The sequence below is a fragment of the Panthera tigris genome, chromosome C1, assembly GCF_018350195.1.
Source record: "Panthera tigris isolate Pti1 chromosome C1, P.tigris_Pti1_mat1.1, whole genome shotgun sequence".
NCBI lineage: Eukaryota > Metazoa > Chordata > Mammalia > Carnivora > Felidae > Panthera > Panthera tigris.
The window spans coordinates 62321579-62348326 of record NC_056667.1 but is presented as its reverse complement, the minus strand read 5'-3'; the positions used below and the strand labels follow the sequence as shown (position 1 = coordinate 62348326).

General features: G+C 37.6%; 1 protein-coding gene across 11 annotated transcripts in view; it reads left to right on the top strand.

Annotated features, from left to right (window-relative positions):
• SLC44A5 (solute carrier family 44 member 5) overlaps positions 1 to 26748 on the top strand; it is a 368679-nt gene that overhangs the window by 311726 nt on the left and 30205 nt on the right. For all 11 annotated transcript variants that reach the window (XM_042997591.1, XM_042997590.1, XM_042997595.1 and 8 more), the window contains 6 exons: positions 1104 to 1188; positions 7718 to 7846; positions 8679 to 8739; positions 11754 to 11877; positions 13289 to 13372; positions 22670 to 22782. In XM_042997591.1, coding sequence (XP_042853525.1) covers positions 1104 to 1188; positions 7718 to 7846; positions 8679 to 8739; positions 11754 to 11877; positions 13289 to 13372; positions 22670 to 22782 — 596 coding nt within the window. The remainder of the gene's footprint in view (positions 1 to 1103; positions 1189 to 7717; positions 7847 to 8678; positions 8740 to 11753; positions 11878 to 13288; positions 13373 to 22669; positions 22783 to 26748) is intronic.

The following is a 26748-nucleotide window of genomic DNA, read 5'->3' as shown; positions in this document are numbered from 1 at the left end:
CTATTTGGTGATTCTGAGTCAGTAGGAAAAGTATTACTCAACACTCTTTTATGCATTTTCTGCTATGCATGTAGTCACATTAATTAATTAATTGGGGACTTGACAAGGTGTTGGGGACATTGAATGTTTAGGGCTGTGTTCTCTCAAGGTATGGCTTATAGACCACCTGTGTCTGAATCTGCTGGTGAGAAAAAGGAAAAAAATGTGAATTCCTAGGCCTCTTATTGCTAATATTTGGGCTCTCAAAGGTAGAGAAGGGGTCAGGAATCACAATTTTCAACAAACACTCCCAAGATTTAGAGATACATACTAAAGTTGGACAACCACTTGTCATGAGTCCACAATATATTATTTTATCTCCTTTCAACACTTCTGTGAAGTAGGTAGGGCTGGTATTATCCTAATTATACAGATGAAATTGAGATTCAAAAGAGAACCATGAGTTGCCAAATGGCAGAGTAACCTGCTTCCTAAAATTAATGTATTGTGAATTTATCCATTAAACATTTTCTTCAACATTATTTTCTTTTTTTCTTTTTTTTTAAAGTTTATTTATTTATTTTGAAGCGGGGAAACATGCAAGCCAGGGAGGAGGGGAGAGGGAGGGAAAGGGGAGGAGAGGGGGGAGAGGGGGGAGAGGGGGGAGAGGAGGGAGAGGGGGGAGAGGGGGGAGAGGGAGGGAGAGGGAGGGAGAGGGGGAGAGAGGATCCCAAGCAGGCTCAGAGCCTGACACAGGGCTTGAAACCATGAACTGTAAGATCATGACTTGAGCCAAAATCAAGATTTGGCTTGACTGACTGAGCCACCCAGGCACCCCTCAACTTTATGTTCAATGACAATGAAATCTCCTTTGTGTATGTAGAATTCTTTATTTAATCAATCTGCTATTAATGCACAGTTTGATTATTTTAACTTTTTACTATTACAAAAAGGAGCTTTAAATGTTAGGCAGTTTAAAGGGGAGTTGGGAACTATATTGTAGCTGCCTAGAGAAAATGAAGCCAATTTTTAAAGGTCATTATATTAAAAGTATTTAGGATCTGAAATGATATGGCACATTCCACAGTCACTAAAACGATTATTTTATGTTGTTTTCTTAACAGGAACAAGACCATATTGTTTTACTTTAACTTATTAAGCTGTACCAGTCCCTCCGTGGTGATAAACCTACAGTGCCCTACCACACAGGTAAGACAAAAAATACCTTGAATGTTAGAAATTCCACCTGAATTCCGTTTGAATTCTGTGTGTGTGTGGTTAATGATGAATTTATGGAAGGTGGGAAGACCTAAGCATGAGCTTGTGTTTACTCATATAAAATCAAAATGTAGCATCGCTAAGGAACCTCTTTGATTTTGTCCAACCACCTACCCCCAGAAGTGGTATTTTTTTCCAGACCAGTATTAGGAAGAGAAAAGCTAGCTACTATAACTAATAAACTCAAGTTTTTCAGTGACTTAACACAATAAAGTTTATTGTTGATCATATAACAGTTTAAGGCTAGTGTTTATGGTCAGTAGGCAACTCTTCTCTAGGCTTCTTTCATCTGGTGGCTCTGTCTTAAGTCCTTCTCATCATCTGTATCCACCTGCCAGAAGGAAATAGAAGATGAATAAAGCATCTCTGCTCTTAAAAGCCTTGGATTAGAAGTGTCACATATTGAAATTCTACTCATACAACATATATATTAGTTTTATATGTTCACACATGCATGCAAGAAAGAAGGACTAAAGTAATGCAGTTAGGGGGTGAGGCACAGACTTCAGTGGGCATTTAGTTGTGTCTTCCATAGTCTGTCCATCTGTCCTCCAGAATACCTTTCTTCTTTCCAAGGGAGACAACCCAGTGTCCCATGTAGTACTGTCTTTAACCCAAAGTTCAGGATCTATGGGTGATACATTGTCTATCAGGTCTTTCCACTAAATGAACAATGGGGAATGGGACTAGGATAATTAGAATACAAACTCCCATTCAGAAAGGGAAGGGTGATAAACACATAGTGGTCTGTAGTGCATGGCACTGGAGAATGGTGCTTTATTTGACCTGGATTATATTTTCCATTTCATCCTATAAGTCCTTTACTCAACCAACTGTGGGGTTATTTCCTATCTGCTAGCTTCAGACCACATCACTACTGAGCATTGGAGATATCTGCTGGGGGGGGGGATGCATAGAGCTCTAAAGCTCCCTTTATGTTGTGTAAATTCAGCAACTCAAAGATTATTTTAACAGTCAAAGGACTTTTCAGGTTAGCTCATGAATTCTGTAGCAGCACAACTGCCTCAAAAACATAATAGGCTTTTAACCTATTTGCTGCTGCTTTGCTCCATGTGCCAGTAAACCATTGCCAAAGATCTTCCCTGATCTAGTTAGTAAATCTGTTTGCTTTCTTTCTTCCTCATGTCTCTCTCAGACTTTTGATCTCTTATTTACCACTGAGACTAAAGCCAACTTGAGATATTGACATCTTAGTTCTGTGACTACCTCTACCACAAGACTTGGTTTTCTACCATAGCCACCCACTCCCAAGGCCAAATCCTTGACCATGTCAGTACCAGTACTCGCCACTGTTGTAATATCAATTTCAGACATCCTCTCACATTCCAACTCCCATAATTGTAACTCACCAGGACCTACAAACCCCTAATGCTAACCTCTTCACAGCATCCCTCAGTTCCCTCATGTTTGCATTTCTTTCTTTGTCTGACTTAGATTTCAAGGTCCCTCTTTAAATTCACTCCCTTATAAAAACCCTCAATTTCTATGCCCTCCTCCCACTTAGCTGTTCTTTCCTGGCAGAACTTCATCCCTACTTAAATGTGGTTCTCTGCCTATTATTCTATGCCTGAACTCAGGCAGCTGTGAGTTCTTGGAGAAAATACACATAACTGTCCTTTAGACTCAGAACTACTAACCTCAGTGTCCCTCAGTGCTGTCTCACAACCACACTACAGACCCCTTATCTGTTTTCTAGTCTTCTCTTCTAGAAAACATTTCCATACCTTCTCTTCTTACCTCCAACACCTAAGAACTCCTTCCCAATCTCCTTGTCAGCCTCCGACTTTGCTTCCTACTTCACTGAAAAAGTACAGGCATTCAGAAGACAACTTTTAAAAGCTCCTGCAGTAACATCCTCTTGCCTAGCAAGTGTCATTTATGTTCATATATTTGTTCTGCTTTTCTTTGTCTCACTGTGTATGAACTGCCTGCCCTCCTAAAGTCAGCCTATCCATTTATGCATTATATCTCACCTGCTTTCACATACTCAAGCACATCATTGCAGAAATTTTGTGGGTATTTTTTTTATTACCATTGTTCCTTCTCTACTAAGTCATCTCCTTGATCCCACACCCCCTTCCAGATACTGCTCCATATCTCTGTACCTCTTTTTTGCAAGTCTTCAAAAGAGTAGTCTATATTCAGTGTGTCTAAATCCTCTCTTCTCATTCTCATTCAGGCTTTTACTCCTACTCTAATTGCCTCCAAATGATACCATTGACCTCCATATTATTAAACTAATGGCTAATTCTCATTCCACATGCATTTGATCGAACAGCATTGTTTATTCAAGCCCTCCTCCTTCAAACATTTTCCTGACTTGGCTTTCAGGGCACTAATTATTCTTCTTTGTTTCCTCCCAACTCTCTGGCTATTCCTTGTTAGTCTCCTTTGCTGGTTTTTATTCATCTTTCCAACATCGTATAAACATTGGGGTTCTCTCCTATCACTAAACTTGGCCATTTTGAAAATCTACATTTACTCCCTTGGTGATCTCATTCACCAATTCTTTGTTTTTAACATCATCTGCATGCTGCCCTCGCTAGTTTACATGTCCAGAAAAGTCTGCTCTCTGAACTCCTGATCCTGATATGCAATCACCTGTGCAATGTCTCTACATGGATATTTAGTTGACATCTCAAATTTAATATGTCCAAACTCAATTCCTAATCTCTGACTTCATCCTTAAATCTTTTCTCCAATCCCAACAATCGTCGCTGTTTCAGTTAAGGCCACCTCCAAATACCATGGTATCATCCTTGATTTTCTCTTTTCCTCTTACACTCATGTGTGAACAGTCAGCTAATTCTTCTGGTCTCCATTCAAAATATACCCTGGACCAAACTACTTTTTACTATCTCTTCCTTTTTTCAAAGAACCATTATCTCTTTAGATTAGTGCTATGACCTCCTGACTGGTCTCTCTGCCTCTATCCTTACCCCACTTTCAACCCCTTACAGTGTCTTTTCTACCCAGAAGCCAATGTGATCCTATTAAATATCTCACATTTATATCTCTCCTTTGTTCAGTCCTCGTCCCCATAGCTTCTCAAGTTACTGAGATTAACAGCAAAGTCTTAACAATGGCCTTACAGGACCCTTCACTCTCTGTCCAACTCTTGACTACATATGCTGTTACTATCCCTCTGCTCACTACACTCGGGTCATACAGCTAGTATGTTGTCTCTGAAGGATCCAGGAATGCTCCTGCCTTAGAGCCTTAGACTTTGCTGTTCTCCCTGCCTAGAGTACTCTTTCTCCAAATGACTATGGCTTGATCACTATTCTTCAAGACTCACATGTTACTTTTTTAGCAAGGCTTTCCTTGACTACCCATTTATTTATTTTTAGTTTATTTATTCATTTTGAGAAAGACAAAGCATGAGCAGGGGAGGGGCATAGAGGGAGAGAGAGAATCCCAATAAGGTTCTGTGCTGTCAGTGCAGAGCCTGACATGGGACTTGATCTTATGAACCATGAGATTATGACCTTAGCCGAAATCAAAAGTCCAAGAGTCAGACACTTAAACCGGCTGAGCCACCCAGGTGCCCCCTTGAGTTCCCATTTAAAACTGGAATCCCACTCAACTGCTTTTTATCCCCTAACTTCCTTTGTGGCTTTATTTGTCTCCATAGCACTTATTATCATTTTATAACAAACAATTTTACTTATTTGTTGTTATCATCTTCCCTCTACTAGAAGGTAAACAGCTTAAGGGCAAGTATTTTTATATTTTGTTCACTACTGTGTCCCCAGTGCCTAGAACAGGCTCAGAGTAGGTGATCAATAAGTATTTGTTGAAGCAATAAATGAATGAATTAGTTAATATCTTTCTACTCCCAGTCTAGGAAATTTTCTATTATACACATCCATCATTTCCATGAGGAAACATACATACAAAAATATCCTATACATTATGCTTTTTTATGTACTCATGTATGTATGTTATTTATATTTAAGTACACTATAAATTATTTACTAGATCATGCTTTTTTCATAGTAAATGCAGTGCTTTAACCATCAGTATAACTCTCTTCTACTCACCAAATTCTTATTTGCATTAGAATATTAAATCTATATGAATTGAAGATATAAAAATAATGATGAAGAGCTGCATTTAAAGTGCCTTTTTGTGATTACCCAAAGAATCAGAATTGAGTCAGGATATATTTTAGCTGCCAATAATGGAGACTTGCTTTTAGTCTGCCAGACATTAGTGTATCTACTGACCCAAGCCATATTTTTATGCATTATGTTTTTTGTTAACTGCCAGCATGGTCCAGACATGTTTTGCAAGCATTTAAAGGACAGACTATGATCAATTAGGATACCCGACCTCAATGTGACCTTCATTTTTAGCTAATTATATGTTGATTGCTACTAATCAGCACCCAATTTGAAGTGAAAAAATTGGTCTGATAGATTGGGAGAGTAAAAAGCAGTAACTGTATTGTTTTTTAACAGCTCATTTGTGTCTGGGATGAAATTTGATGTGATTCTCTTTAACAAACTACATTTTGCCATTTTAATTATTTTCTTGTATATGTTGCATACACAGCATTTTTAATATGTAGTGTACATTGTATGTATGTATACTACATAATACAGAACTCATCATGGTCCCAACTCAGTAGTTCCTACTGTCATTTAGGCCTGTGAAAGCATTAGTACTTTCAGTGTTCATTTTAAAAATCCATTTAAATGTACCCAATGGGGGAACTAGTGAAGTTACCTTTCAAAGTCCTATAATTGTCAAAGTCTAAATGTCTGTAAAGTATCTCCCAATTTGTTAACAGTTTGTTCAGCTCAGCTCCGATCAGAATGAAATTTTGACATTTGCATTGATAATAAGCTTAGCCTTCTTCTAAAAGATATGAGCATGCTGGATGCTTTGAACGTCCCTAAACAGTTCTTCGCCTTTTGTAGAAAGATACCTGTGAAACTTCAGTATTTCATCTAGAACTGTGGGAGTGTGTGTATGAGAGAGACAGAGAGCCTATGTATGTATGAGAAACTGACAAAATGCCTACAGAGACATGAATGTAGAGACAGGTTGTTTGCCTTGTCAGAACTTCCAGAAGAAATTTAGACTGCTGCTACTACAAAACATTATTAACTGTGGGGTTTGAGGTATCCATTTACTTATTCACCTCCTACCTTAGCTGTGGGCCTGACACCAAAAATTTTTGTAGACACTAGAAACATGACCCAGCAGACAGGAAAGAGGTGTCAGCTCAGTAGCAGTGGATTGAGCTAGAATCTGACCAGTCAGGTTACCAAAGCACAGCAGGGAGATGGAGCAAGTCAGAGCTGAGAAGGCTTTCATAAGGAACAACTGGAGATGGAGGAGAGAACGAGGACTGCAACTTTCATGGTTAATAGGATCGTTGTTTTTTGTTTTTGTTTTTGTTTTTTGTTTGTTTTAACTACAAGCAAAAACAAAGTCAACAGACTGCATCTTCTTGGATTCTGCTTTCTCTCTGGAGTTTCTAATTGGATTTCAGTCATTCCACATCGGCTCTGTGGACTGCTAGCACAGTGATCTGGTTTGGCATTAATAGGCCCCCTAACTAAGTTCATTAATGTAAAATGATTGCATTGGTAACCTCTCTGTCCACATTTGACAGAGTGTTGGTTAAATGACAATGTAATGATTGCCTGCCACATAGCCCTAATTCTGTTAGTTTCTTATGGTAATAAATACTCATATTTTGAGAACTGTTGTTGATTATTCACTGTCACTGATAGTAATTAGTGGAATAAGTTATCAATATCTGGAGCATTTTTAATCATTATTTTATCTATATGTAGGAAAGGAAGCAAGATTCTAACCCTGAAAATGCATAAGCTACATAGGCAAAATTAATCTTGCATTATACTCTTATCTACTAACTGAGAGACTAATAAGAAAATATTTGTTAAAAGTCCATCACTGTCTTGTGGTAGTGGTGACATTAATCTACACATGATAAAATTGCATAGAACTGTATGCTCACACACACACACACACACACACGAGCGTGCGTAAAACTGGTGAAATCTAAAGGTTAGTGGATGTAACAATATCAATTTCCTGGTTGTGATATTGCTCTATAATTGTGCAAGTTACTACCATTGGGTGAAACTGGGTGAAAGGTATGTGGAATATATTATTTTTCACAGCTGCAAGTAGATCTATAATTATCTCAAAATCAGAAGTTAAAAACAGTTCCATCATTGTACAACATCTGATTTGTTTAACACAGATCATTACTGAAGGGCAAGGAGTAGAGAGTGATAACTAGTGCATGACATTTTATTTTTTACATAAATTAGAAAATTGATTTAAGTTTCTAAGTTTCTTTATAGTGGTGAATAACTTAGAAATCTAACCTTATGGATATTTCCTTGATTTGCTTAACTCAATTCAGTTCCCACCACTGTGTTCCTTTTCTTCATAGATCTGTGTCTCCAAGTGCCCAGAAAAATTTTTAACCTACATGGAAATACAATTTACGTACAGAACAAACAAAAACTATTGGACGTACTACAGCCAGTTCTGCAAGTCCACTTTTGTTAAGCCTGCAAAGGTATGTGGGTTTAAGCTTAAAGCTAGAGAAGAATTTAACTTTTGTTTCTATCTCAAGTGTAACATGAGCATTTGTAATGGACAAGCTCCCAAATCTTCTAAGAAATGCTTAGGTACTGTTCCATTAAAACACAAATGCACATGTACATACAAACATACATATACCATTTATAGTATATCATTTTGTAGGTTTGGGGTGTTAGGAAAGACTCGTTAAGTCTGGTAAGTTAGCTTTATTCCCCGAAACCAACAAATTCTCTACTTGAATGAAGTGTATGCTGTGAAGATCTAGGAGTTAATGTCATTTCATTTTATTAACGTCACCATTTCATTAATGTGGTGATGAAGATCCATGGCTACTTAGTAACAAGTAGCATTTTACTTTCAAACCCAATTTGATAATTATTCATTAAAAAGAACCCTCAAACCTTATCTAGATTTGAGACTTATAAAGGAATTCTAAAGCCTTATTATGTTAAGTGGTATTAATGGCTTCTTAATTAGAGAAGATACTGTTTTTCCAGAAGCAAAACCCAAGACTTAGAGATTCAGAATGTGACTAAGACATAGATACATGCTTTCAAAGATGTGCCTTGGTTTCAGTGGGTCTGGTTTTATTATTGATTTGAATTACAGTTAGGAAATTTAAGAGTGTTTGTCAAAAAAAAGTATGGGTGTGTGACAATCCTAAAATCCCTCTTATTAGGAGAGTAGTTTGGAATAATGAGATAATTATGGAGTTAAATTTTTAAAGGACACAGTTTTTATACTGAAAATAAAAGTTGTCATTACACAGCCTTTGAAATGCTAACATACTCTCCCTTCCATTTTAGACTCTCACACAAGTTTTACTGGATGATGATTGTCCAATAGCGATTTTTCCAAGTAAACCATGTAAGTGGTTTTTACTTACCTTTGAACTCATAATATACCAAACAGTTATTTAATCCAGTTCCCTTATTTCACTATTGAAACCAAGAATAGTTGTATGACTGGCTTAGTGTCCCAGAATTAATTAGGAAGAAGCCAAAGCTAAAGCCCATTGTCACTCCAGCCAGGGATATTTCCATTGGAGTTCTGTTAGTTTTGGGGTTTTGCTATGTCAACATACACAAAAAAAGATTGAAGATTGATTTTAAAAGCCTAATAAGATTGATTATTTGGTGCTCTGTGAGCACATGTAAGCATACAAGGATGTAATCTTGTACACTCGTGCCTGAAATCAGCCTAAGAATTTGTTCAGAAGTTGCCTCAGGAGTGAAAGTGGGACATACACTTGTCATATAATTTGAAATTTAAAATGTTTATGTATCTCCTAAATGAATCAATATTATGTTTTTAAGACTTATAAATTTTATTTAAAGTTTATATAAAATTTATCTAACTTTTTAAAAAAATGAAATAATCACTAATTTTCATTTCTAACAAATATCCTAACTACAAAGAAGAATATTTTTACATAAAGATGTCCGGCACAATGTTATCTGGAAGAAACAAAAATAAAAAAAAAGAATAAAACACTCTGATATCCAAGAACAAGAATGTACTTAAATAAATTATGATGTATTCATTAAATGGAATATTTCAGAATTATTAAATATAAGTGTTGTATGTATACTATAATGTTAAATAAAATTTTATATGCATTATAATGACAAACATATATAATTAAAATAAACAACAACAACAAAAAACTATTCAAAGAAAAAGATCACAAAGAAATATGCCAAAATAGTAAGTGTTTTGGAGGTGGCAAAACTATGGGCATTCCTCTCTTCTTTCTTCTTTTTTTCTATTGAAGTACAAAGGTATCCTTTTCTATTGGAGTAGAAAGTCAGGTGCCATCGAAGTAGCTACCATCAAACACAATGTCTTACATGCCCCCCCATCCCTTTTCTTTGGGTCATTGAGGACCCTGAAGCAAGGTCTTGCAAGCAACTACATTTTGCCAGGAAGCCCCTGAGCAACAAGTGTCGGTAGCCAAGAACAATGTTACAAAAAGGTAAAAATGAATCATTAGTCATTGAAGATAAAATGGATATGAAAGTATAAAACATCCCTGCCCTTACAAGTAAAGATTGGTTAAATCACACAATATAAACTATATACTGGGGATTCAAAAATGAATAAAGCATAGTCCCTCACAGTATAGTAAAGGAGACATTATGGTAAACATTTCAATCAACTTGTATTCCCTCAATAGGGGACTAAGTATAGTACTTAATGGAATAGTATGCACCTAGTAAAATTTACTCATTTAAGAGGTTATAAAAGAAAATAAGTAATATTAAAGAAACCAGGGAAAGCGCTGAATTTATTTTATGGTTATGACTCTCGAAAAAATTTCAAGTAGAAGAAAAACAGGAAGGAAATACATCTAAAATGTTAATAGAGTTCATTGTGGGTAGTAGGACTATGTCTTGTTTTGTATCTTCCTTCATATTTTCTCTACTTTCCAAATATAAAATGAGCACATTTAGTGATTGAAACTAACCGACTGGATGAAATTGCCCAGAAAAAGGTTAGGGGACTTTGTAGGTAGAAACAGTCATCTTTAAGGAGTGGAGAGGGGAAGAAAATACAGAAAGGCTGAAGGGAGGACAGGAGAGAATCTGGGAATGTAAGCCAAAGGAAGAGCATTTCAAAAGGCAGGAGTTGCCTACCATGTCAAAGACAGAAAAGTTAATTCAATAGCAAATAGTGCCGAGTTCCGTTATATACCAAGCACTGTACTAGATAATGGGTTCAAGCAAGATGAAGACTAAAAGATATGTGGAGGTTTTGGCAATTAGGAGACCATTGGGATCACTGGGAAGCCAGTTTCCTTGTAATGATGGGGGAAGAATGTGATTGGATTGAGAGGGAATAGAGGCAGCTGGTGGAGGCTACTATGTCAAATTTGCCAGGGAAGAACCAGAGAGAGATGTGGAGGATACTGAAGCAATGGGCCATGTTTTAAATGCTACAGAAGGTGGGTGTGGGTAGACAAGAGATCATTTTAAGACAGAAATGTCAGGAAAGGCTTGGGAAACACCTATTTCTTCTTTCCCTACATCAACTGCTTTAATATTTTCAAGTTTAAACTGCCTGCAAACCCATGCAAATCTGTGATGCTTCTTGTACCAAAAAATATAATAATGATCCATTTCTGATTTCTCTTCCCTCCTCATTTAAAATTGGGGTTTTGAAATATTTTTAGGAATACAGATAGGTAAAGAAACAAGGATTCTATTTAATCAAAATAAGTGCATAGAAGATTTAACAGTGAGGTAACTTCTCAGAAATTGTGGTGACAGTCCACGCTTTGTGTGGGGACCATTTTGATAGCTTTAGAATTTCTATTTCCAGCTCCTCCAAAAACCCTGTGAATAAGAAAGCTGGAAGGGAGACAAATTATTAAGACCTCACAAATAAAAATTCAGTTGTCTTAATAGCCTAAAGTTTGAACTTGTTCTTCTTTCTTAAGGAACTGTTCACGAATCTCCAGTTTTCAAAGTTTCACTCAAGGAATATCTAGAATTTTTTTAATAAGAAAAAGTAAATTTAGTCATACAAGTAAATGAAGCCTTTTTATTAAAATGCTTTTACAATGTTAGATACGTTATCAATATTACTCTTTTAAAACCTGTGCTGTGCATCTTACTTATTGGCTGCTTGATGAATGTACCATGTGCAAAATAATCAACAAGTTTAGAGTGTAGCTTCTGATTGTGATCAAATTTTCTATCTATATCAGTCTTAGAACCATCAAAAGGCCTTCCTGATCATCAAGTAATGGGCGATTACCCATGTTGAGCAATTTATACATTATCCAGCAAAAATTTGATTGTAAAAGAAAGCTTAAGAAAAGGAGAACATCACATAGGAAGACGTAGAAAAGTGATTACCATAATTTTATTTTTTTACAGTTCTCCAGAGATGTTTCCCTGACTTCTCTACTAAAAATGGCACTCTCACAGTAGGAAATAAGACGACATTTGAAGATGGAAGTGGAAAGACAAGAAATGCTATAGAACTCAGGGCAGCTGCAAAGTATGTTTGTTTACATTTTTATTTTTAGTTTGGATGCATTCTGTTATCGTGCACAAGACTAAAGCTTCCATTAGGTTAAATGTTATAAAGGAAGAATTATGTATTATTATGAAATATACATGTCACTGTGGATTGGAGAAATTGGTGTATATTCATTAAGAAAAGCAGGTAAAGGAGAAACCAAAGAGAATTAGAAAGAGGAATGATGTTTTTCAAAATGGTTAAATCTTTCATTATTAACAGGTATAGAAATGAAACCTCAGTAAGCATATTGGAAGTCCTTAACATTATTTGTTGAATCAACACAATAAAAAAAAACATGCTTTTTAAATCACTATTTAAAAAAATGACTGAAATAATAAAACTGCCAGATGTTGTAAAGGGAAGAGGGTCTTAGGAAAGGCTGTTTCAGAACTATATCAATTTCTACGTACTAACTACAGTGAAGTCAATTTACTGTTTCCCTTGCTGTATGTATCATGATGTTTCAGGTTATTGGGGAATATAATTCCCTGCGTGCATCCATTCACGTGTGTGCACAAACACACAGAGTATCACTGCATAGCTCAGTTGTTGAATTAAAAGTGAAAAATAAAGATATTCCAAAAATATATTTCTGTTCCTTGAAAGACTTCAGTAGTCCAAGTAGAATAGTGTAGGTCCTACATATTTAAAATGTCATAGCAACATGGATGGATTTCACAAATATAAAGCTTTGTGAAAGAAACCACAAAATAATAGTACAAGTACAGTTCCATTGATAGAAAAATTTAAAAATAAGCACAACTAAATTAAATTATACTGTGATGCCTATATAAGTGTTAAGACTAAAATGAAAACTAGGGAATTCTTATCATAAAAGTCAGGATTGTGGTTACCTTAGGGGAAGGAGGGGTGTTGTAACTGGGGCACATGGGCAAAGGGGCAACAGGTTGTAGTTAAGTGTGTTCTCTTTGATAACTGATCAAACCAGACACTAATGATTTGTGGACTTTTCTGGATGTGCCCCATGGTATCTTCCTGCTGCACAGCTGTCAGAGGATTAGAAAAGGGAATTAAGGATGATGTTTATTCTTGACTCTATGGATTTTGTAAGTTAAAGGCTAATCTTATTTAAATTCATTTCTTATAGTGAGGTTTCTGCAATATTGAGGACATGTCATATACATTGAAAAGGATCTGTTCACCATTCTTGAATGTCACATTCTCTGTGTGTGTAGCTATAGCCACCTTTGTAGTCTACCAAAATGACATCTCACATATTGTTGTGGCTGGGGAAAGAGTGACTTTTGATAAATGATTTATAAAAATGTTTTGAACAGCAGCTTGCAAAACACTTTTTATCATAACATGAACATTTCTGTTTAGTGGTGATCAAAAAATAATTGATCTTTTCCTTCTTTGAATTCAGCCGTGTCAATAAAATACTTGATGCAAGGACAATTGGAATGAAAATATTTGAAGACTATGCAACAACTTGGTATTGGATTCTCCTGTAAGTGAAAACATTGGTTTCTTCTCCATCCCCAGCCTGATTTTGTCCTTGTAGAACTCTTTCTTCAAATTCCCCATCCATATTTGTGAATAAAAGGTTGACTCAAATCTTAGTTCCTGCCATTTTCTTTTTCACATAGGATGAAGATTTACCGGTGTTACAAAGGTTATAAGAATGTAAATTTGAACTCTATTCATTAAATTACCAGTAAAAGTATAAACATACATATAATATACTTCAAGTCGTGCAGGAACAACATCTGTAGCACATTTACTTCCTATCATATGCTACAGTGGATGTAGTCTTATTTCTCTGGTTCTATTTTCTCATTTATCTTTCCATTGCCCTCCAAAGGATCATTTTTATTTTTAAACACATCCTTTGCACGAAATGTTTGTTATTACCATTATCAAAGGTCACTGTAGTTATGCAGAACTGAAAAAAATGTATGAAGGGAGGAGGAGATTAAAAATTTGCAGACATATGATTTGCATTCCTGAAAGGTAAGGGGAAATGCAGTTACTCTACTGAAGCAGGTACATGTGTTTGGTATATTTAAGGCTGTGGTTACTATCTGGCTTTTATGACTTAAAAGCATATATGGTTCCCTCGTGATCAAAAAACAAAGAGAAGGGCGCCTGGTTGGTTCAGTCGGTTAAGCGTCTGACTTGAGCTCAGGTCATGATCTCACAGTTTGTAGTTTCAAGCCCCACATTGGCCTCTGTGTTGACAGCTCATAACCTGGAGCCTACTTCAGATTCTGTGTTTCCCTCTCTCTCTGCCGTCCTCTGCTCACCCTCTGTCTCTCTCTCAAAAATAAATAAACATTAAAAAAATTAAAGAAAAAAAACCAGAAAACTTTTTCAGATAATTATCAGGCCCTTTACAACCTGGTCCAACTAGTTTTCCAGATTCATCTCCACCCATGTTGCTTGGTTAATCCTATATTCTCAACACATCAAATAGCATGTGCATTTCTCAATTTTTGTGTCCTGGGCAACTCCATCTTCTTTAAAATGAGCTTTTGTGTAATTTATGAAGTCTTTCTTGACTTCTTCAGATATAGTTAATTTCTTTTCTTTCTGTGTTCCTCCTACCCACCTATCCACTGTGTGTGTGTTGCACACATGCGCGTACCTACACACACACACACACACACACACACACACACACACACACATAGCTATCATCTGTATAGCACCTAGAATTTTGTATGTTATTTACCTGGTTCTTTTTCTCTGATAAACTCTGAACTCTTTACAGTGGTAACTCTAACTCACCTCCATTTTTCTAACTCCTCAGGCAGTTCTTGGAACATAGAAGATGCATAAAAAATGTGGGTTCAAGGAACAGTTCTATAACCACTAGGAAAATAAGAGAGAGAGATTTAACAATATGGTGCTTACTGAAGTCAAAATTGTAATGTGTGTAAAATACTAGTGACTAGTTTGTAGAGCTGTAAAACTAGATAGTGTTTTGAGAGTTTACTCACTTCAATGCTTTGTCTTAAACACAATAATTAGTATCAGTGTTTATCAGCATTTCAGAATATCTCTCCATAGCAGAGAGTATAGTCTATACTTGATAGGAGTTAAACTGGTTCCTCTATTGTCAGACTCAAATATTACTAGATAAGTTACACATTTCTTCTTTATTTTGGGCTTTTCAATTACTATCTGAAAAAAAGTATGCATTATGGCAGACCTTCCTGTTCACCTCATTCCCAACACACAGTGAAACCCTATGTAGACACCACTCACACCACTAGGACCTAAATACTCCCTTTATTTCCAACTCTTTTGCTCTCCATCTATCTCATAAATATAAAGCCAAAGACTAATGTGCTGGCCCTTAGTTTATGCAGTTAGAATTTTATGAAGGAATTAAAAACAGAATAGACAGTTATATTTCATTTTTCTCCCTGATCTTTTTGAATATTTGCCTTGGACTATGTCATAGAATAATCCTTCAAACATATTGAATATTTAAGCATTAAAGTATCTATTATTTAAAATTTTTTTGATATTTATTTTTGAGAGACAGAGCACGAGTAGGGGAGGGTCAGAGAGACAGAGACACAGAATCTGAAGCAGGCTCAAGGCACAGAGCCCAATGTGGGGCTTGAATTCATGGACCGTGAGATCATGACCTGAGCCAAAGTTGGACACTTAACCGACTGAGCCACCAAGGTGCCCCAAGTATCTGTGATTTTAAAAGGGCGTGGCTTGTATATAGAAAGAATATGCAAGAATATGACCTGAGAAGTTACTTTGATACAATGCTGTCATCTATCCAGTGACAACAATTATTAAGATTTTTTAAAAGATAATACTTGGAAGATGGTGGCATATGAGGATGCTGGCCTCACCTCATCCTGCTGATCACTTAGATTCCACCCACATCTGCCGAAATAACCCAGAAAACCGCCAGAAGACTAGAAGAACGGACTCTCCGGACCCAAGCATAGACAAGAGGCCCACGGAAGAGGGTAGGAAGGGTGGAGAGGAAGTGTGCACCACACGGACTGGCAGGAAGGAGCCGGGACGGTGGAGGAGCAACTCTCCCTGCAAGGCAGAGCTCCCAAGTCTGGCTTGCAAAAGGGGAGGGGTTGGACTGCGTGAGTTCTGACAGCCAGTGGGACTTAACATCTGGAATGTTAAAAGTCAACAGCTCTGCTCTCGGAGAGCAGGGAGGGTGAGAGGACACTGGGAGGGAGAGAGAGCCCTGGAAGACAGAGCTCAGCTTGAACAAAGGTGTTGGCAAGCACCATCTGCCTCTCCCACACCCCAGCCAAAATTCCAAAGGGAACCAGTTCCCATCACCGAACTTGCTTGTACCATGCAAATGCCCAATGCTGTGCTTCTGTGGATCCAGGCCTCCCACGGGTCTGCTTCCCTCCCGGTGCTGCAGGACCCCTCCCAGAGGGGACCATCAATGGCAAAGGGACCTAAGCCTGCCCCTCCCGCCCTGTGCACCTTGCAGATCCGCCCTAGCTAATACATCAGATCCCATCGAAGCAGCACCATAAGCCTGGCAGTATGCAATTAGCCCGGACAGGGGCCACACCACTCCACAGTGAGTCCTGCCCCTGGGAAAGGGGAAGATAAGGTACACACCAGTCTGACTATGGCCCCAGCAGTGGGCTGGGGGCAGACATCAGGTCTGACTGCGGCCCCACCCACCAACACAAGTTTCTCTGGAGAGCACAGGGGAAGTGCCCTGCAGTTTGGAGCCACCCCAGGCACTACCCAAAATATCAAAATGGAAGAATTCTTCTCAAAAGAAACTCCAGGAAGTAGCGACAGCTAACGAATTGATCAAAACTGATTTAAGCAATATGATGGAACAAGACTTTAGAATAATAGTCATAAAACTAATCACTGGGCTTGAAAAAAGCATAGAGGACAGCAGAGAATCTATTGCCACAGAGATCAAGGAACTAAAAAATAGTCATGAGGAGTTAAAAAATGATATAAGTGAGGTGCAAAATAAAATGGAGGTGGCCATAGCACAGATGGAAGAGGCAGAGGAGAGAATAGGTGAATTAGAAGATAAAATTATGGAAAAAGAGGAAGCTGAAAAAAGATTAAAAAAATCCAGGTGTATGAGGGGAGAATTAGAGAACTAAGTGATGCAATCAAACAGAACAATATCCGTATCATAGGAATTCCAGAAGAAGAAGAAAGAGAGAAAGGGGCTGAAGGTGTACTTGAACAAATCATAGCTGAAAACTTCCCTTATCTGGGGAAGGAAAAACGCATTGAAATGCAAGAGGCACAGAGAACTCCATTCAGATGTAACTTGAATCCATCTTCTGCACGACATATCATAGTGAAACTGGCAAATTACAAGGATAAAGGGAAAATTGTGAAGCAGCTAGAGATAAACAGGCTCTAAATTACAAAGGTAGACCCATAAGAGTAGTGGCAGACCTATATACTGAAACTTGGCAGGCCAGAAAGGAATGGCAGGAAATCTTCAATGTGATGAACAAAAAAAAAAAATATGCAGCCGAGAGTCCTTTATCCAGCAAGTCTGTCATTCTGAATAGAAAGAGAGATAAAGGTTTTCCCAAACAAACAAAAACTGAAGGAATTCATCACCACTAAACTAGCCCTACAAGAGATCCTAAGGGGAACTCTGTGAGTCAAATGTTGCAAGGACCACAAAGTAGCAGAGACAGCACTACAAGCATGAAACCTAGAGACATCACAATGACTCTAAACCCATATCTTTCCATAATAACACTGAATGTAAATGGACTAAACGCTCCAACCAAAAGACATAGGCTATCAGAATGGATAAAAAAAACAAGACCCATCTATTTTTTGTCTACAAGAGACTCATTTTGGACCTGAGGACACCTTCAGATTGAAAGTGAGGGGATGGAGAACTATCTATCATGCTACTGGAAGTCAAAAGAAAGCTGGAGTAGCCATACTTATATCAGACAAACTAGACTTTAAATGAAAGATTGTAACAAGAGATGAAGAAGGGCATGATATAATAATTACAGGGTCTATCCATCAGGAAGAAATAACAATTATAAATGTCTATGCGCCAAATATGGGAGCCCCCAAATATATAAAACAATCACAAACATAAGCAGCCTTATTGATAAGAATGTGATAATTGCAGGGGACTTTAATACTCCACTTACAATGGGTAGATCATCTAGACACAGGATCAATAAAGAAATAAGGGCCCTGAATGATACATTGGATCAGATGGACTTGACAGATATATTTTGAACTCTGCATCCCAAAGCAACAGAATATACTTTTTTGAAACTTGAAATCAACCACAGGAAAAAGTCTGGAAAACCTCCAAAAGCATGGAAGTTAAAGAACACCCTACTAAAGAATGAATGGGTCAACCAGGCAATTATAGAAAAATTTTAAAAATATGCAAAAAAATGAAAATGAAAATAGAACATTCCAAATGCTTTGGATGCAGCAAAGGCAGTCCTGAGAGGAAAATACATTGCAATCCAGGCCTATCTCAAGAAACAAGAAAAATCCAAAATATGAAACCTAATAGCATACCTAAAGGAAAGAGAAGCAGAACAGCAAAGACACCCTCAACCCAGCAGAAGAGAAATAATAAAGATCACAGCAGAAAACAATATAGAATCTAAAAAAAAAAAAACAGTAGAGCAGATCAATGAAACCAAGAGTTGGTTTTTTGAAAAAATAAACAAAATTGATAAATCTCTAGCCAGGCTTCTAAAAAAGAAAAGGGAGAGGACCGAAATAGATAAAATCATGAATGAAAATGGAATTATTACAACCAGTCTCTCAGAAATACAAACAATTATCAGGGAATACTATGAAAAATTATATGCCAACAAACTGGACAACCTGGAAGAAATGGACAGATTCCTAAGCACCCACACACTTCCAAATCTCAAACAGGAAGAAATAGAAAATTTGAACAGACCCATAACCAGCGAAGAAACTGAATCAGTTATCAAAAACCTCCCAACAGGGGCGCCTGGGTGGCTCAGTCAGTTAAGCATCCGACTGCAGCTCAGGTCATGATCTCACAGTCCATGAGTTCGAGCCCCGCGTCAGGCTCTGTGCTGACAGCTCGGAGCCTGGAGCCTGTTTCGGATTCTGTGTCTCCCTCTCTCTCTCTGCCCCTCCCCTACTCATGCTCTGTCTCATGCTGTGTGTCTCAAAAATAAATAAAAACATTAAAAAAAAAACCTCCCAACAAATAAGAGTCCATGACCAGATGGCTTCCCTGGGGAATTCTACCAGACATTTAAAGCAGAGATAATACTTATCCTTCTCAAGCTGTTCCACAAAATAGAAAGGGAAGGAAAACTTCCAGACTCATTCTATGAAGCCAACATTACTTTGATTCCCAAACCAGACAGAGACCCAGCAAAAAAAGAGAACTACAAGCCAATATCCCTGATGAATATGGATGCAAAAATTCTCAACAAGGTATTAGTAAATCGAATTCAACAGCATATAAAATGAATTATTCACCATGATCAAGTGGGATTCATTCCTGGGCTGCAGGGCTGGTTTAATATTCACAAATTAACCAATATGATACATCACATTAATGAAGGAAAGGATAAGAACCATATGATCCTGTCAATCGGTGCAGAAAAAGCATTTGACAAAATTCAGCATCCTTTCTTAATAAAAACCCTCGAGAAAGTCTGGATAGAAGGAACATACTTAAACATCATAAAAGCCATTTATGAAAAGCCCACAGCTAATATCATCCTCAATGGGGAAAAACTGAGAGCTTTCCCCTGAGATCAGGACCACGACAGGGATGTCCACTCTCACTTCAGTTGTTTAACATAGTGTTGGAAGTGCTAGCATCAGCAATCAGACAACAAAGGGAAATCAAAGGCGTCAACATTGGCAAAGATGAAGTCAAGCTTTCACGTTTGCAGATTACATGATACTATACATGAAAACCCAATAGACTCCACCGAAAGTCTGCTTGAACTGATACATGAATTCAGCAAAGTTGCAGGACACAAAATTAATCTACAGAAATCAGTTGCATTCTTATACGCTAATAATAAAGCAACAAAAAGACAAAGAAATGGATCCCATTCACAAATGCACCAAGAATCATAAAATACCTAGGAATAAACCAAACCAAAGATGTAAAAGACCTGTATGCTGAAAACTATAGAAAGCTTATGAAGGAAATTGAAGAAGAGACAAAGAAATGGAAAAACATTCTGTGCTCATGGATTGGAAGAATAAATATTGTTAAAATGTCAATACTACCCAAAGCCATCTACACATTCAATGCAGTCCCAATCAAAATTGCACCAGCATTCTTCTCGAAGCTAGAACAAGCAATCCTAAAATTTGTGTGGAACCACAAAAGACCCCGAATAGCAAAAGTAATTTTGAAGAAGAAGACCAAAGCAGGAGGCATCACAATCCCAGACTTTAGCCTCTACTACAAAGCTGTAAGCATCAAGACAGGATGGTATTGGCACAAAAACAGACACATAGACCAATGGAATAGAAGAGAGACTCCAGAACTGGATCCACAAAAGTATGGCCAATTAATCTTTGACAAAGCAGGAAAGAATATCCAATGGAAAAAAGACAGTCTCTTTAACAAATGGTGCTGGGAAAACTGGGCAGCAACATACAGAAGAATGAAACTAGACCACTTTCTTACACCAGTCACAAAAATAAACTCAAAATGGATACAGGACCTGAATGTGAGACAGGAAACTATCAAAACCCTAGAGGAGAAAGCAGGAAAAATCCTCTCTGACCTAAGCCGCAAGCAGTTTCCTACTTGACACATCTCCAAAAGCAAGGGAATTAAAAGCAAAAATGAACTATTGGGACCTCATGAAGATAAAAAGCTTCTGTGCTGCAAAGGAAACAGTCAACAAAACTAAAAGGCAACCAATGGAATGGGAAGTTATTTGCAAATGACATATCAGACAAAGGGCTAGTATCCAAAATCTATAAAGAAGTCACCAAACTCCACACCTGAAAAACAAATAATCCAGTGAAGAAATGGGCAGAAAACATGAATAGACACTTCTCTAAAGAAGACATCCAGATGGCCAACAGGGACATGAAAAGATGCTCAACGTCACTCCTCATCAGGGAAATACAAATCAAAAGCACACTGTGATAACACCTCATGCCAGTGAGAGTGGCTAAAATGAACTAATCAGGGGACTATAGATGCTGGAGAGGATGTGGAGAAACGGGAACCCTCTTGCACTGTTGGTGGGAATGCAAACTGGTGCAGCCACTCTGGAAAATAGTGTGGAGGTTCCTCAAAAAATTCAAAATAGATCTACCCTATGACCCAGCAATAGCACTGCTAGGAATTTACCCAAGGGATACAGGAGTGCTGATGCATAGGGGCACTTGTATCCCAATGTTTATAGCAGCACTTTCAACAATAGCCACATTATGGAAAAGCCTGAATGCCCATCAACTGATGAATGGATAAAGAAATTGTGGTTTATATACACAATGGAATACTACGTGGCAATGAGAAAGAATGAAATATGGCCTTTTGTAGCAACGTGGATGGAACTGGAGAGTGTTATGCTAAGTGTAATAAGTCATACAGAGAAAGACAGATACCAGATGTTTTCACTCTTATGTGGATCCTGAGAAACTTAACAGAAGACCATGGGGGAGGAGAAGGAAAAAAAAAAAAGTTAGGGAGAGAGCCAAACCATAAGAGACTCTTAAAAACTGAGAATAAACTGAGGGTTGATGGATGATGGGAGGGAGGGGAAAGTGGGTGATGGGCAGTGAGGAGTGAGGAGGGCACCTGTTGGGATGAGCACTGGGTGTTGTATGGAAACCAATTTAACAATCAATATCATATTTAAAAAAATTCTTAAACAAAAAAAGATAATACTTAGAGACAATGAACTCAATAAATGTAACAAGCTGTGTTTCTATGTTTGGAAACTTAAAAAGAGCATCAGAGTTATCTTTTTAATGGAAGCATCATCCAAATTTCTACTCTTATGAGTTCTGTTTAATGAAAGTAACAAGAGGAACTCAGTATGACTATAACCTGGATATATGGGTTGGATGGGGGAGAAGCATCTGTACTAGCTCAAACTCCAGGAAGAAATTAAAACAGAAAAAAAAAATAGTCATGCTGCTGATGGCTTGATAAAGTCGCATGGCCCAGGAGAGACAGAGGCCTTATCATGGCTCCATATAATGACCCATAGATCACTGGGGACCTGAAATATATGTCTGGTGATAGACATCACAAACTATTAGATAATTACACCATAATAGTGACTACAAAAGGGTTCAGGAACTATGTGAGGGCAATTATTTTTCTTTTCTGCCCTAAGACTGCTCTCTTGCTTCTAGATAGTTCTGTTACATAAGGTTTCCTCCCATCAGTCAAGAGGTAGACAGAACAGCACAAATTATCACGGATATGTTTTATGACTTAGTGAGATGTGTGGAAGGGAAAAATATGGCATGGGCAGCTGTGGCAGATAGGCCAAAACTGTGGATTGGAGGAATTGTTTTTTTCCTTGAATAATGGTTACTGCCAGACTTCAGCTTAGCCAGGTACACAAAGATTGACTCAGGTATGAAGTTCCTGATGGTCCTACTGTTTCATATAAAAGTCTTAATAGGAACTATTGTTTATGCATTTTAATATTATAAATGTTTCTATAGCTAGGTAAAATAAAGAGAATGATTTTGAATAGAAAAAAAAAGTGTTGTCTTGCTGTTAACATTATGTTATGTTTAGCACACGTGGCCTCCTTTATGTATTGTCTTCTATTTCCTCTAGTGGCCTGATTATCGCCATGTTCCTTAGTTGGATGTTTGTGATACTCCTGAGATACATAGCTGGATTACTCTTCTGGGTCTTCATGGTGGGTGTGATTGGAATTATAGGTTATGGTAAGTATCACTCCTTTTAAAATCACCAAATTTCAAAGTAGTCCTTTTCTTTTCATTATCAATTTATGGCCAGTATCAGTTACCAGAAAGCATTTTACTGGCAGTGAATTGAATTATTCTTTACTCCCCTACCCCTAAAGTGTTAAACTGAGAAAAATTATATTTTGCATATATTATTTCTATAACTTTTATCTTCTTTATCTTGAAAAAAAGTGCTGTCAAATGTTCTACTCTTTTTCCTTACTGACCTTTGGTTTCATGCCTCATAGTTATTAAGAAGGAGATAAAAAGAATACCTTTCAGGCTGATAAAAAATATTTCAGACAACTTATTTTATTCCTTTAAATTTTCTGTCTGGTCATAGGCTAGGTCTGCATAGTTACAGAAGTGTGATCTATTTTTCTCTTCGAACACAATACTTTTAACACAGGTACTGTCACACATTCTAATAATTGGCCCGTACTCCATAATGAGGCATCACCCTCTAGAGTCAAGTATTCTGAATTACACTCTTTGGGTGGAGGGTTACTGTACATAAAGGTTGAAATCTAATGAAAAACTCAGTCACCTCAAAAGCAGTACAGGTACAGTGTGAACACCAAAAAAGGCACTGAAGTCTCTCCCAAGGAACAATATAACACTTATGGCAGTTTCCTTTTAGTCTGCTAATACATATTTGGGTCAATATATGAATATTTGAGATGTTTCTATTCAAGTGATTTCCCCTACAATACCATTTGGATTGACAATGTAGTTTTATGGTAGCAGACACAAAAAATAGCAAAATTCTTATTTTTGTCACTCGAAGAAGAACTTCACACATATCCATATAAAAATGCAGTTGAATCTCCCAGTTCTGTGGTTAGCCTGAATTCTAATCCCAATTCCATAACCTGTAACTAAAGAACTTTGGAAAAGTTTCCTAATGATTGTAAAACCCAATAATGTTCCTTATTCGTAACCTTAGCACAATAATAGTATCTCCATCTTACAAGATTGTGAAGATTAAATGAGACAATGAATATAACGCTCTTAGACCAATACCTGGAAAACAGGAAACACTCAATATGTGTTGGTTTATTGTTACTGTCCTCCTCGTTATCCTCAATTGGTTTCTAGACAGTTGTTACGTCTCTGTAGGTATTCTTTATCTGCTCCTACTGTGCAGCTGCATGTGAAGAGGTGGGTCAGACTGGTGGAGGAATGTAAGAACTGATACCCCTTAATCGAAAAACTCCCAAGAAAGCTTTTTGAATTTTTTTTTAACGTTTATTTTATTTTTGAGACAGAGAGAGACAGAGCATGAACAGGGGAGGGGCAGAGAGAGAGGGAGACACAGAATCTGAAACAGGCTCCAGGCTCTGAGATGTCAGCACAGAGCCCGACGCGGGGCTCGAACTCACGGACCGTGAGATCATGACCTGAGCCGAAGTCGAACGCTTAACCGACCAAGCCACCAAGGCGCCCCCCAAGAAAGCTTTTTGTTTAAAAGTCTTTTTTGTGTGTTTCGCTTAGCGCTCAAAATAAACTCTGCCCTCTACCACTAGAGTCTGGGCATGTGATTCAATCACTTTTATTGTCATCAAGAAGGGAAGGACAATAAAGTCTGGTATTGATTTCACTAACTTGTTTTAGGGAGCAAGAAAAATCCGAGTTTGGCAGTAGTGCCAGTTTGACAGTGGCAAGAGGGAGAAAGATTGTCAATATATCACAAGTGCAGATGAAATAACCAATTTCAGCTCCCCGTTGACTCCCTAGGTGTAGTGCTAACTCAGCAATTAATGGTGTGGCAAATCAGCTTGAAACCATGCATTGAGTGGGGAAATGTCTAGTGAGACTGAGAAGTATAATATTACATATAACTGACCTCTGCTACTATCTTGGACAACTGACTTTCTCCACATCGTGGGAAACCAACCATTTGCTACTAATAGCCTATTTACTAAGGCAAACAACAATGTGGATGTATCATACTAAGCAGAGAAAAAGCCAGGCTATTTGTGGGCAAGTGCCCTTGAACATCAGTGGAACAATTCTTACTGACCAGAACAAGTTAAGAGTTACATAGGAGAGACTATATAACTGGGGTTATAAGCATGAATTTGGAGATTGAAAAGGCACAATCCCAGGTTCATTGCATATTAACTGTGTGACCCTCTACAAGTACATAGTCTCTCTAATTTGTCGTGTCTTCAACTACACAATAGGACTCTTGAGTATTTTTTTCTTCAAATTTTTACTTAATTCTAATGAATTAACTAACATACAGTGCAATATTGGTTTCAGGAGTAGAATTCAGTGATTCATCGATTACATACAACACCCAGTGCTCATCATAACAAATGCCCTCCTTAATATCCATCACCCTTCTAGCCCATCCCCCACCCACCTCCCTCCATCAAACCTCAGTTTGTTATCTATCTTTAATAGTCTCTTATGGTTTGTTCCTTTGCTCTCTGAGAATTTTTTTAAGATTTTTTTAGTGTTTATTTTTGAGAGAGAGAGACAGAGCATGGCAGGGGAGGGGCAGAAAGAGAGAGAAAGAGAGAGAGAGAGAGAGAGAGAGAGAGAGACCAAATCTGAAGCGGTCTCCAGGCTCTCAACACAGAGCCTGACATGGGGCTGGAACTCATGAACCATGAGATTATGACCTGAGCCGAAGTCAGACACTTAACCCGCTGAGCCATCCAGGCACCCCAGACTCTGAGTATTTTTTTAAAATAATGTACATATAGTGTTTAGCTGCTTAGCACATAATAATTGCTCAATAAGCAATCTTGGTTTACACAGGAATGGATGTTGAATTTTGTCATGTGCTTTTTCTGCATCTATTAAGATGATCCAAACAATTTTTATCTTTTATTTCATTAATTTCATTAATGTGGCACATCACATTTATTGATTTGTGGGTGCTGAACTATCTTTGCATCCCTGGAATAAATCCCACTTGATCATGGTATATGATATTTTTAAAGTATTGTTTAATTCAGTTTGCTAATATTTTGTTGAGGATTTGTGCATCTAAATTCATCAGGGATATTGGCCAATAATTTTTTTGTGGTGTCCTTGTCTGATTTTGGCATCAGAATAATACTGGCCTTGTAAAATGAGTTTAGAAATGTTTCCTACACTTCCATTTTTTGAAGGAGCTTGAGAAAGATGGTATTAATTCTTCTTTGAATTTTGGTAGAATCTACCCATGAAGCCATCTGGTCCTGGCCTGTTGTTTGTTGGGAGATTTTTGATACCGATTCATTTTTCTTACTAGTTTGGTCTGTTCAGATATTCTGTTTCATCATGTATCCATCTAGGTGGGTTGTATATTTCTAGGAATTTATGCATTTCTTCTAAGTTGTTGAATTTGTTGGCATATAATTTTTCTTAATATAGTTGACACTTGAGAACCATGGGTTTGCACTGCATGGGTACACTTAAATGAAAATTTTTAAAAAATCTTTATTTTTGAGAGAGAGAGAGAGAGAGAGAGAGAGAGAGAGAGAGAGAGAATGAGTGGGGGAGGGGCAGAGGGTTAGGGGGAGAGAATCCCAAGCAGGCTCCACAATGTCAGCATGGAGCCTGAGGCAGGGCTCGAAGTCACTAACAGTGAGATCATGACCTGATCCAAAATCAATAGCTAGATGCTCAACCAACTGAGCCACACTGTGGCCCTCGGTTTTATATATGTGTATACATATATAAAAAAAACCCAGGTGCCCTCAGGTTTTATATATGTGTATACACACACACACACACACACACACACACACACACACACACACATACAGTACTATAAACATATTTTCTTTTCCTTATGATTTTCTTTTTTTTTTTAACTTATTTATTTTGAGGGAGAGAGACAAAGTATGTATACACAAGCAGGGGAGGGGCAGAGAGAGAACGAGAGAGAAAATCCCAAATAGGCTGTCAGTGCAGAGCCTGATGCATGGCTTGAACCCACAGACCATG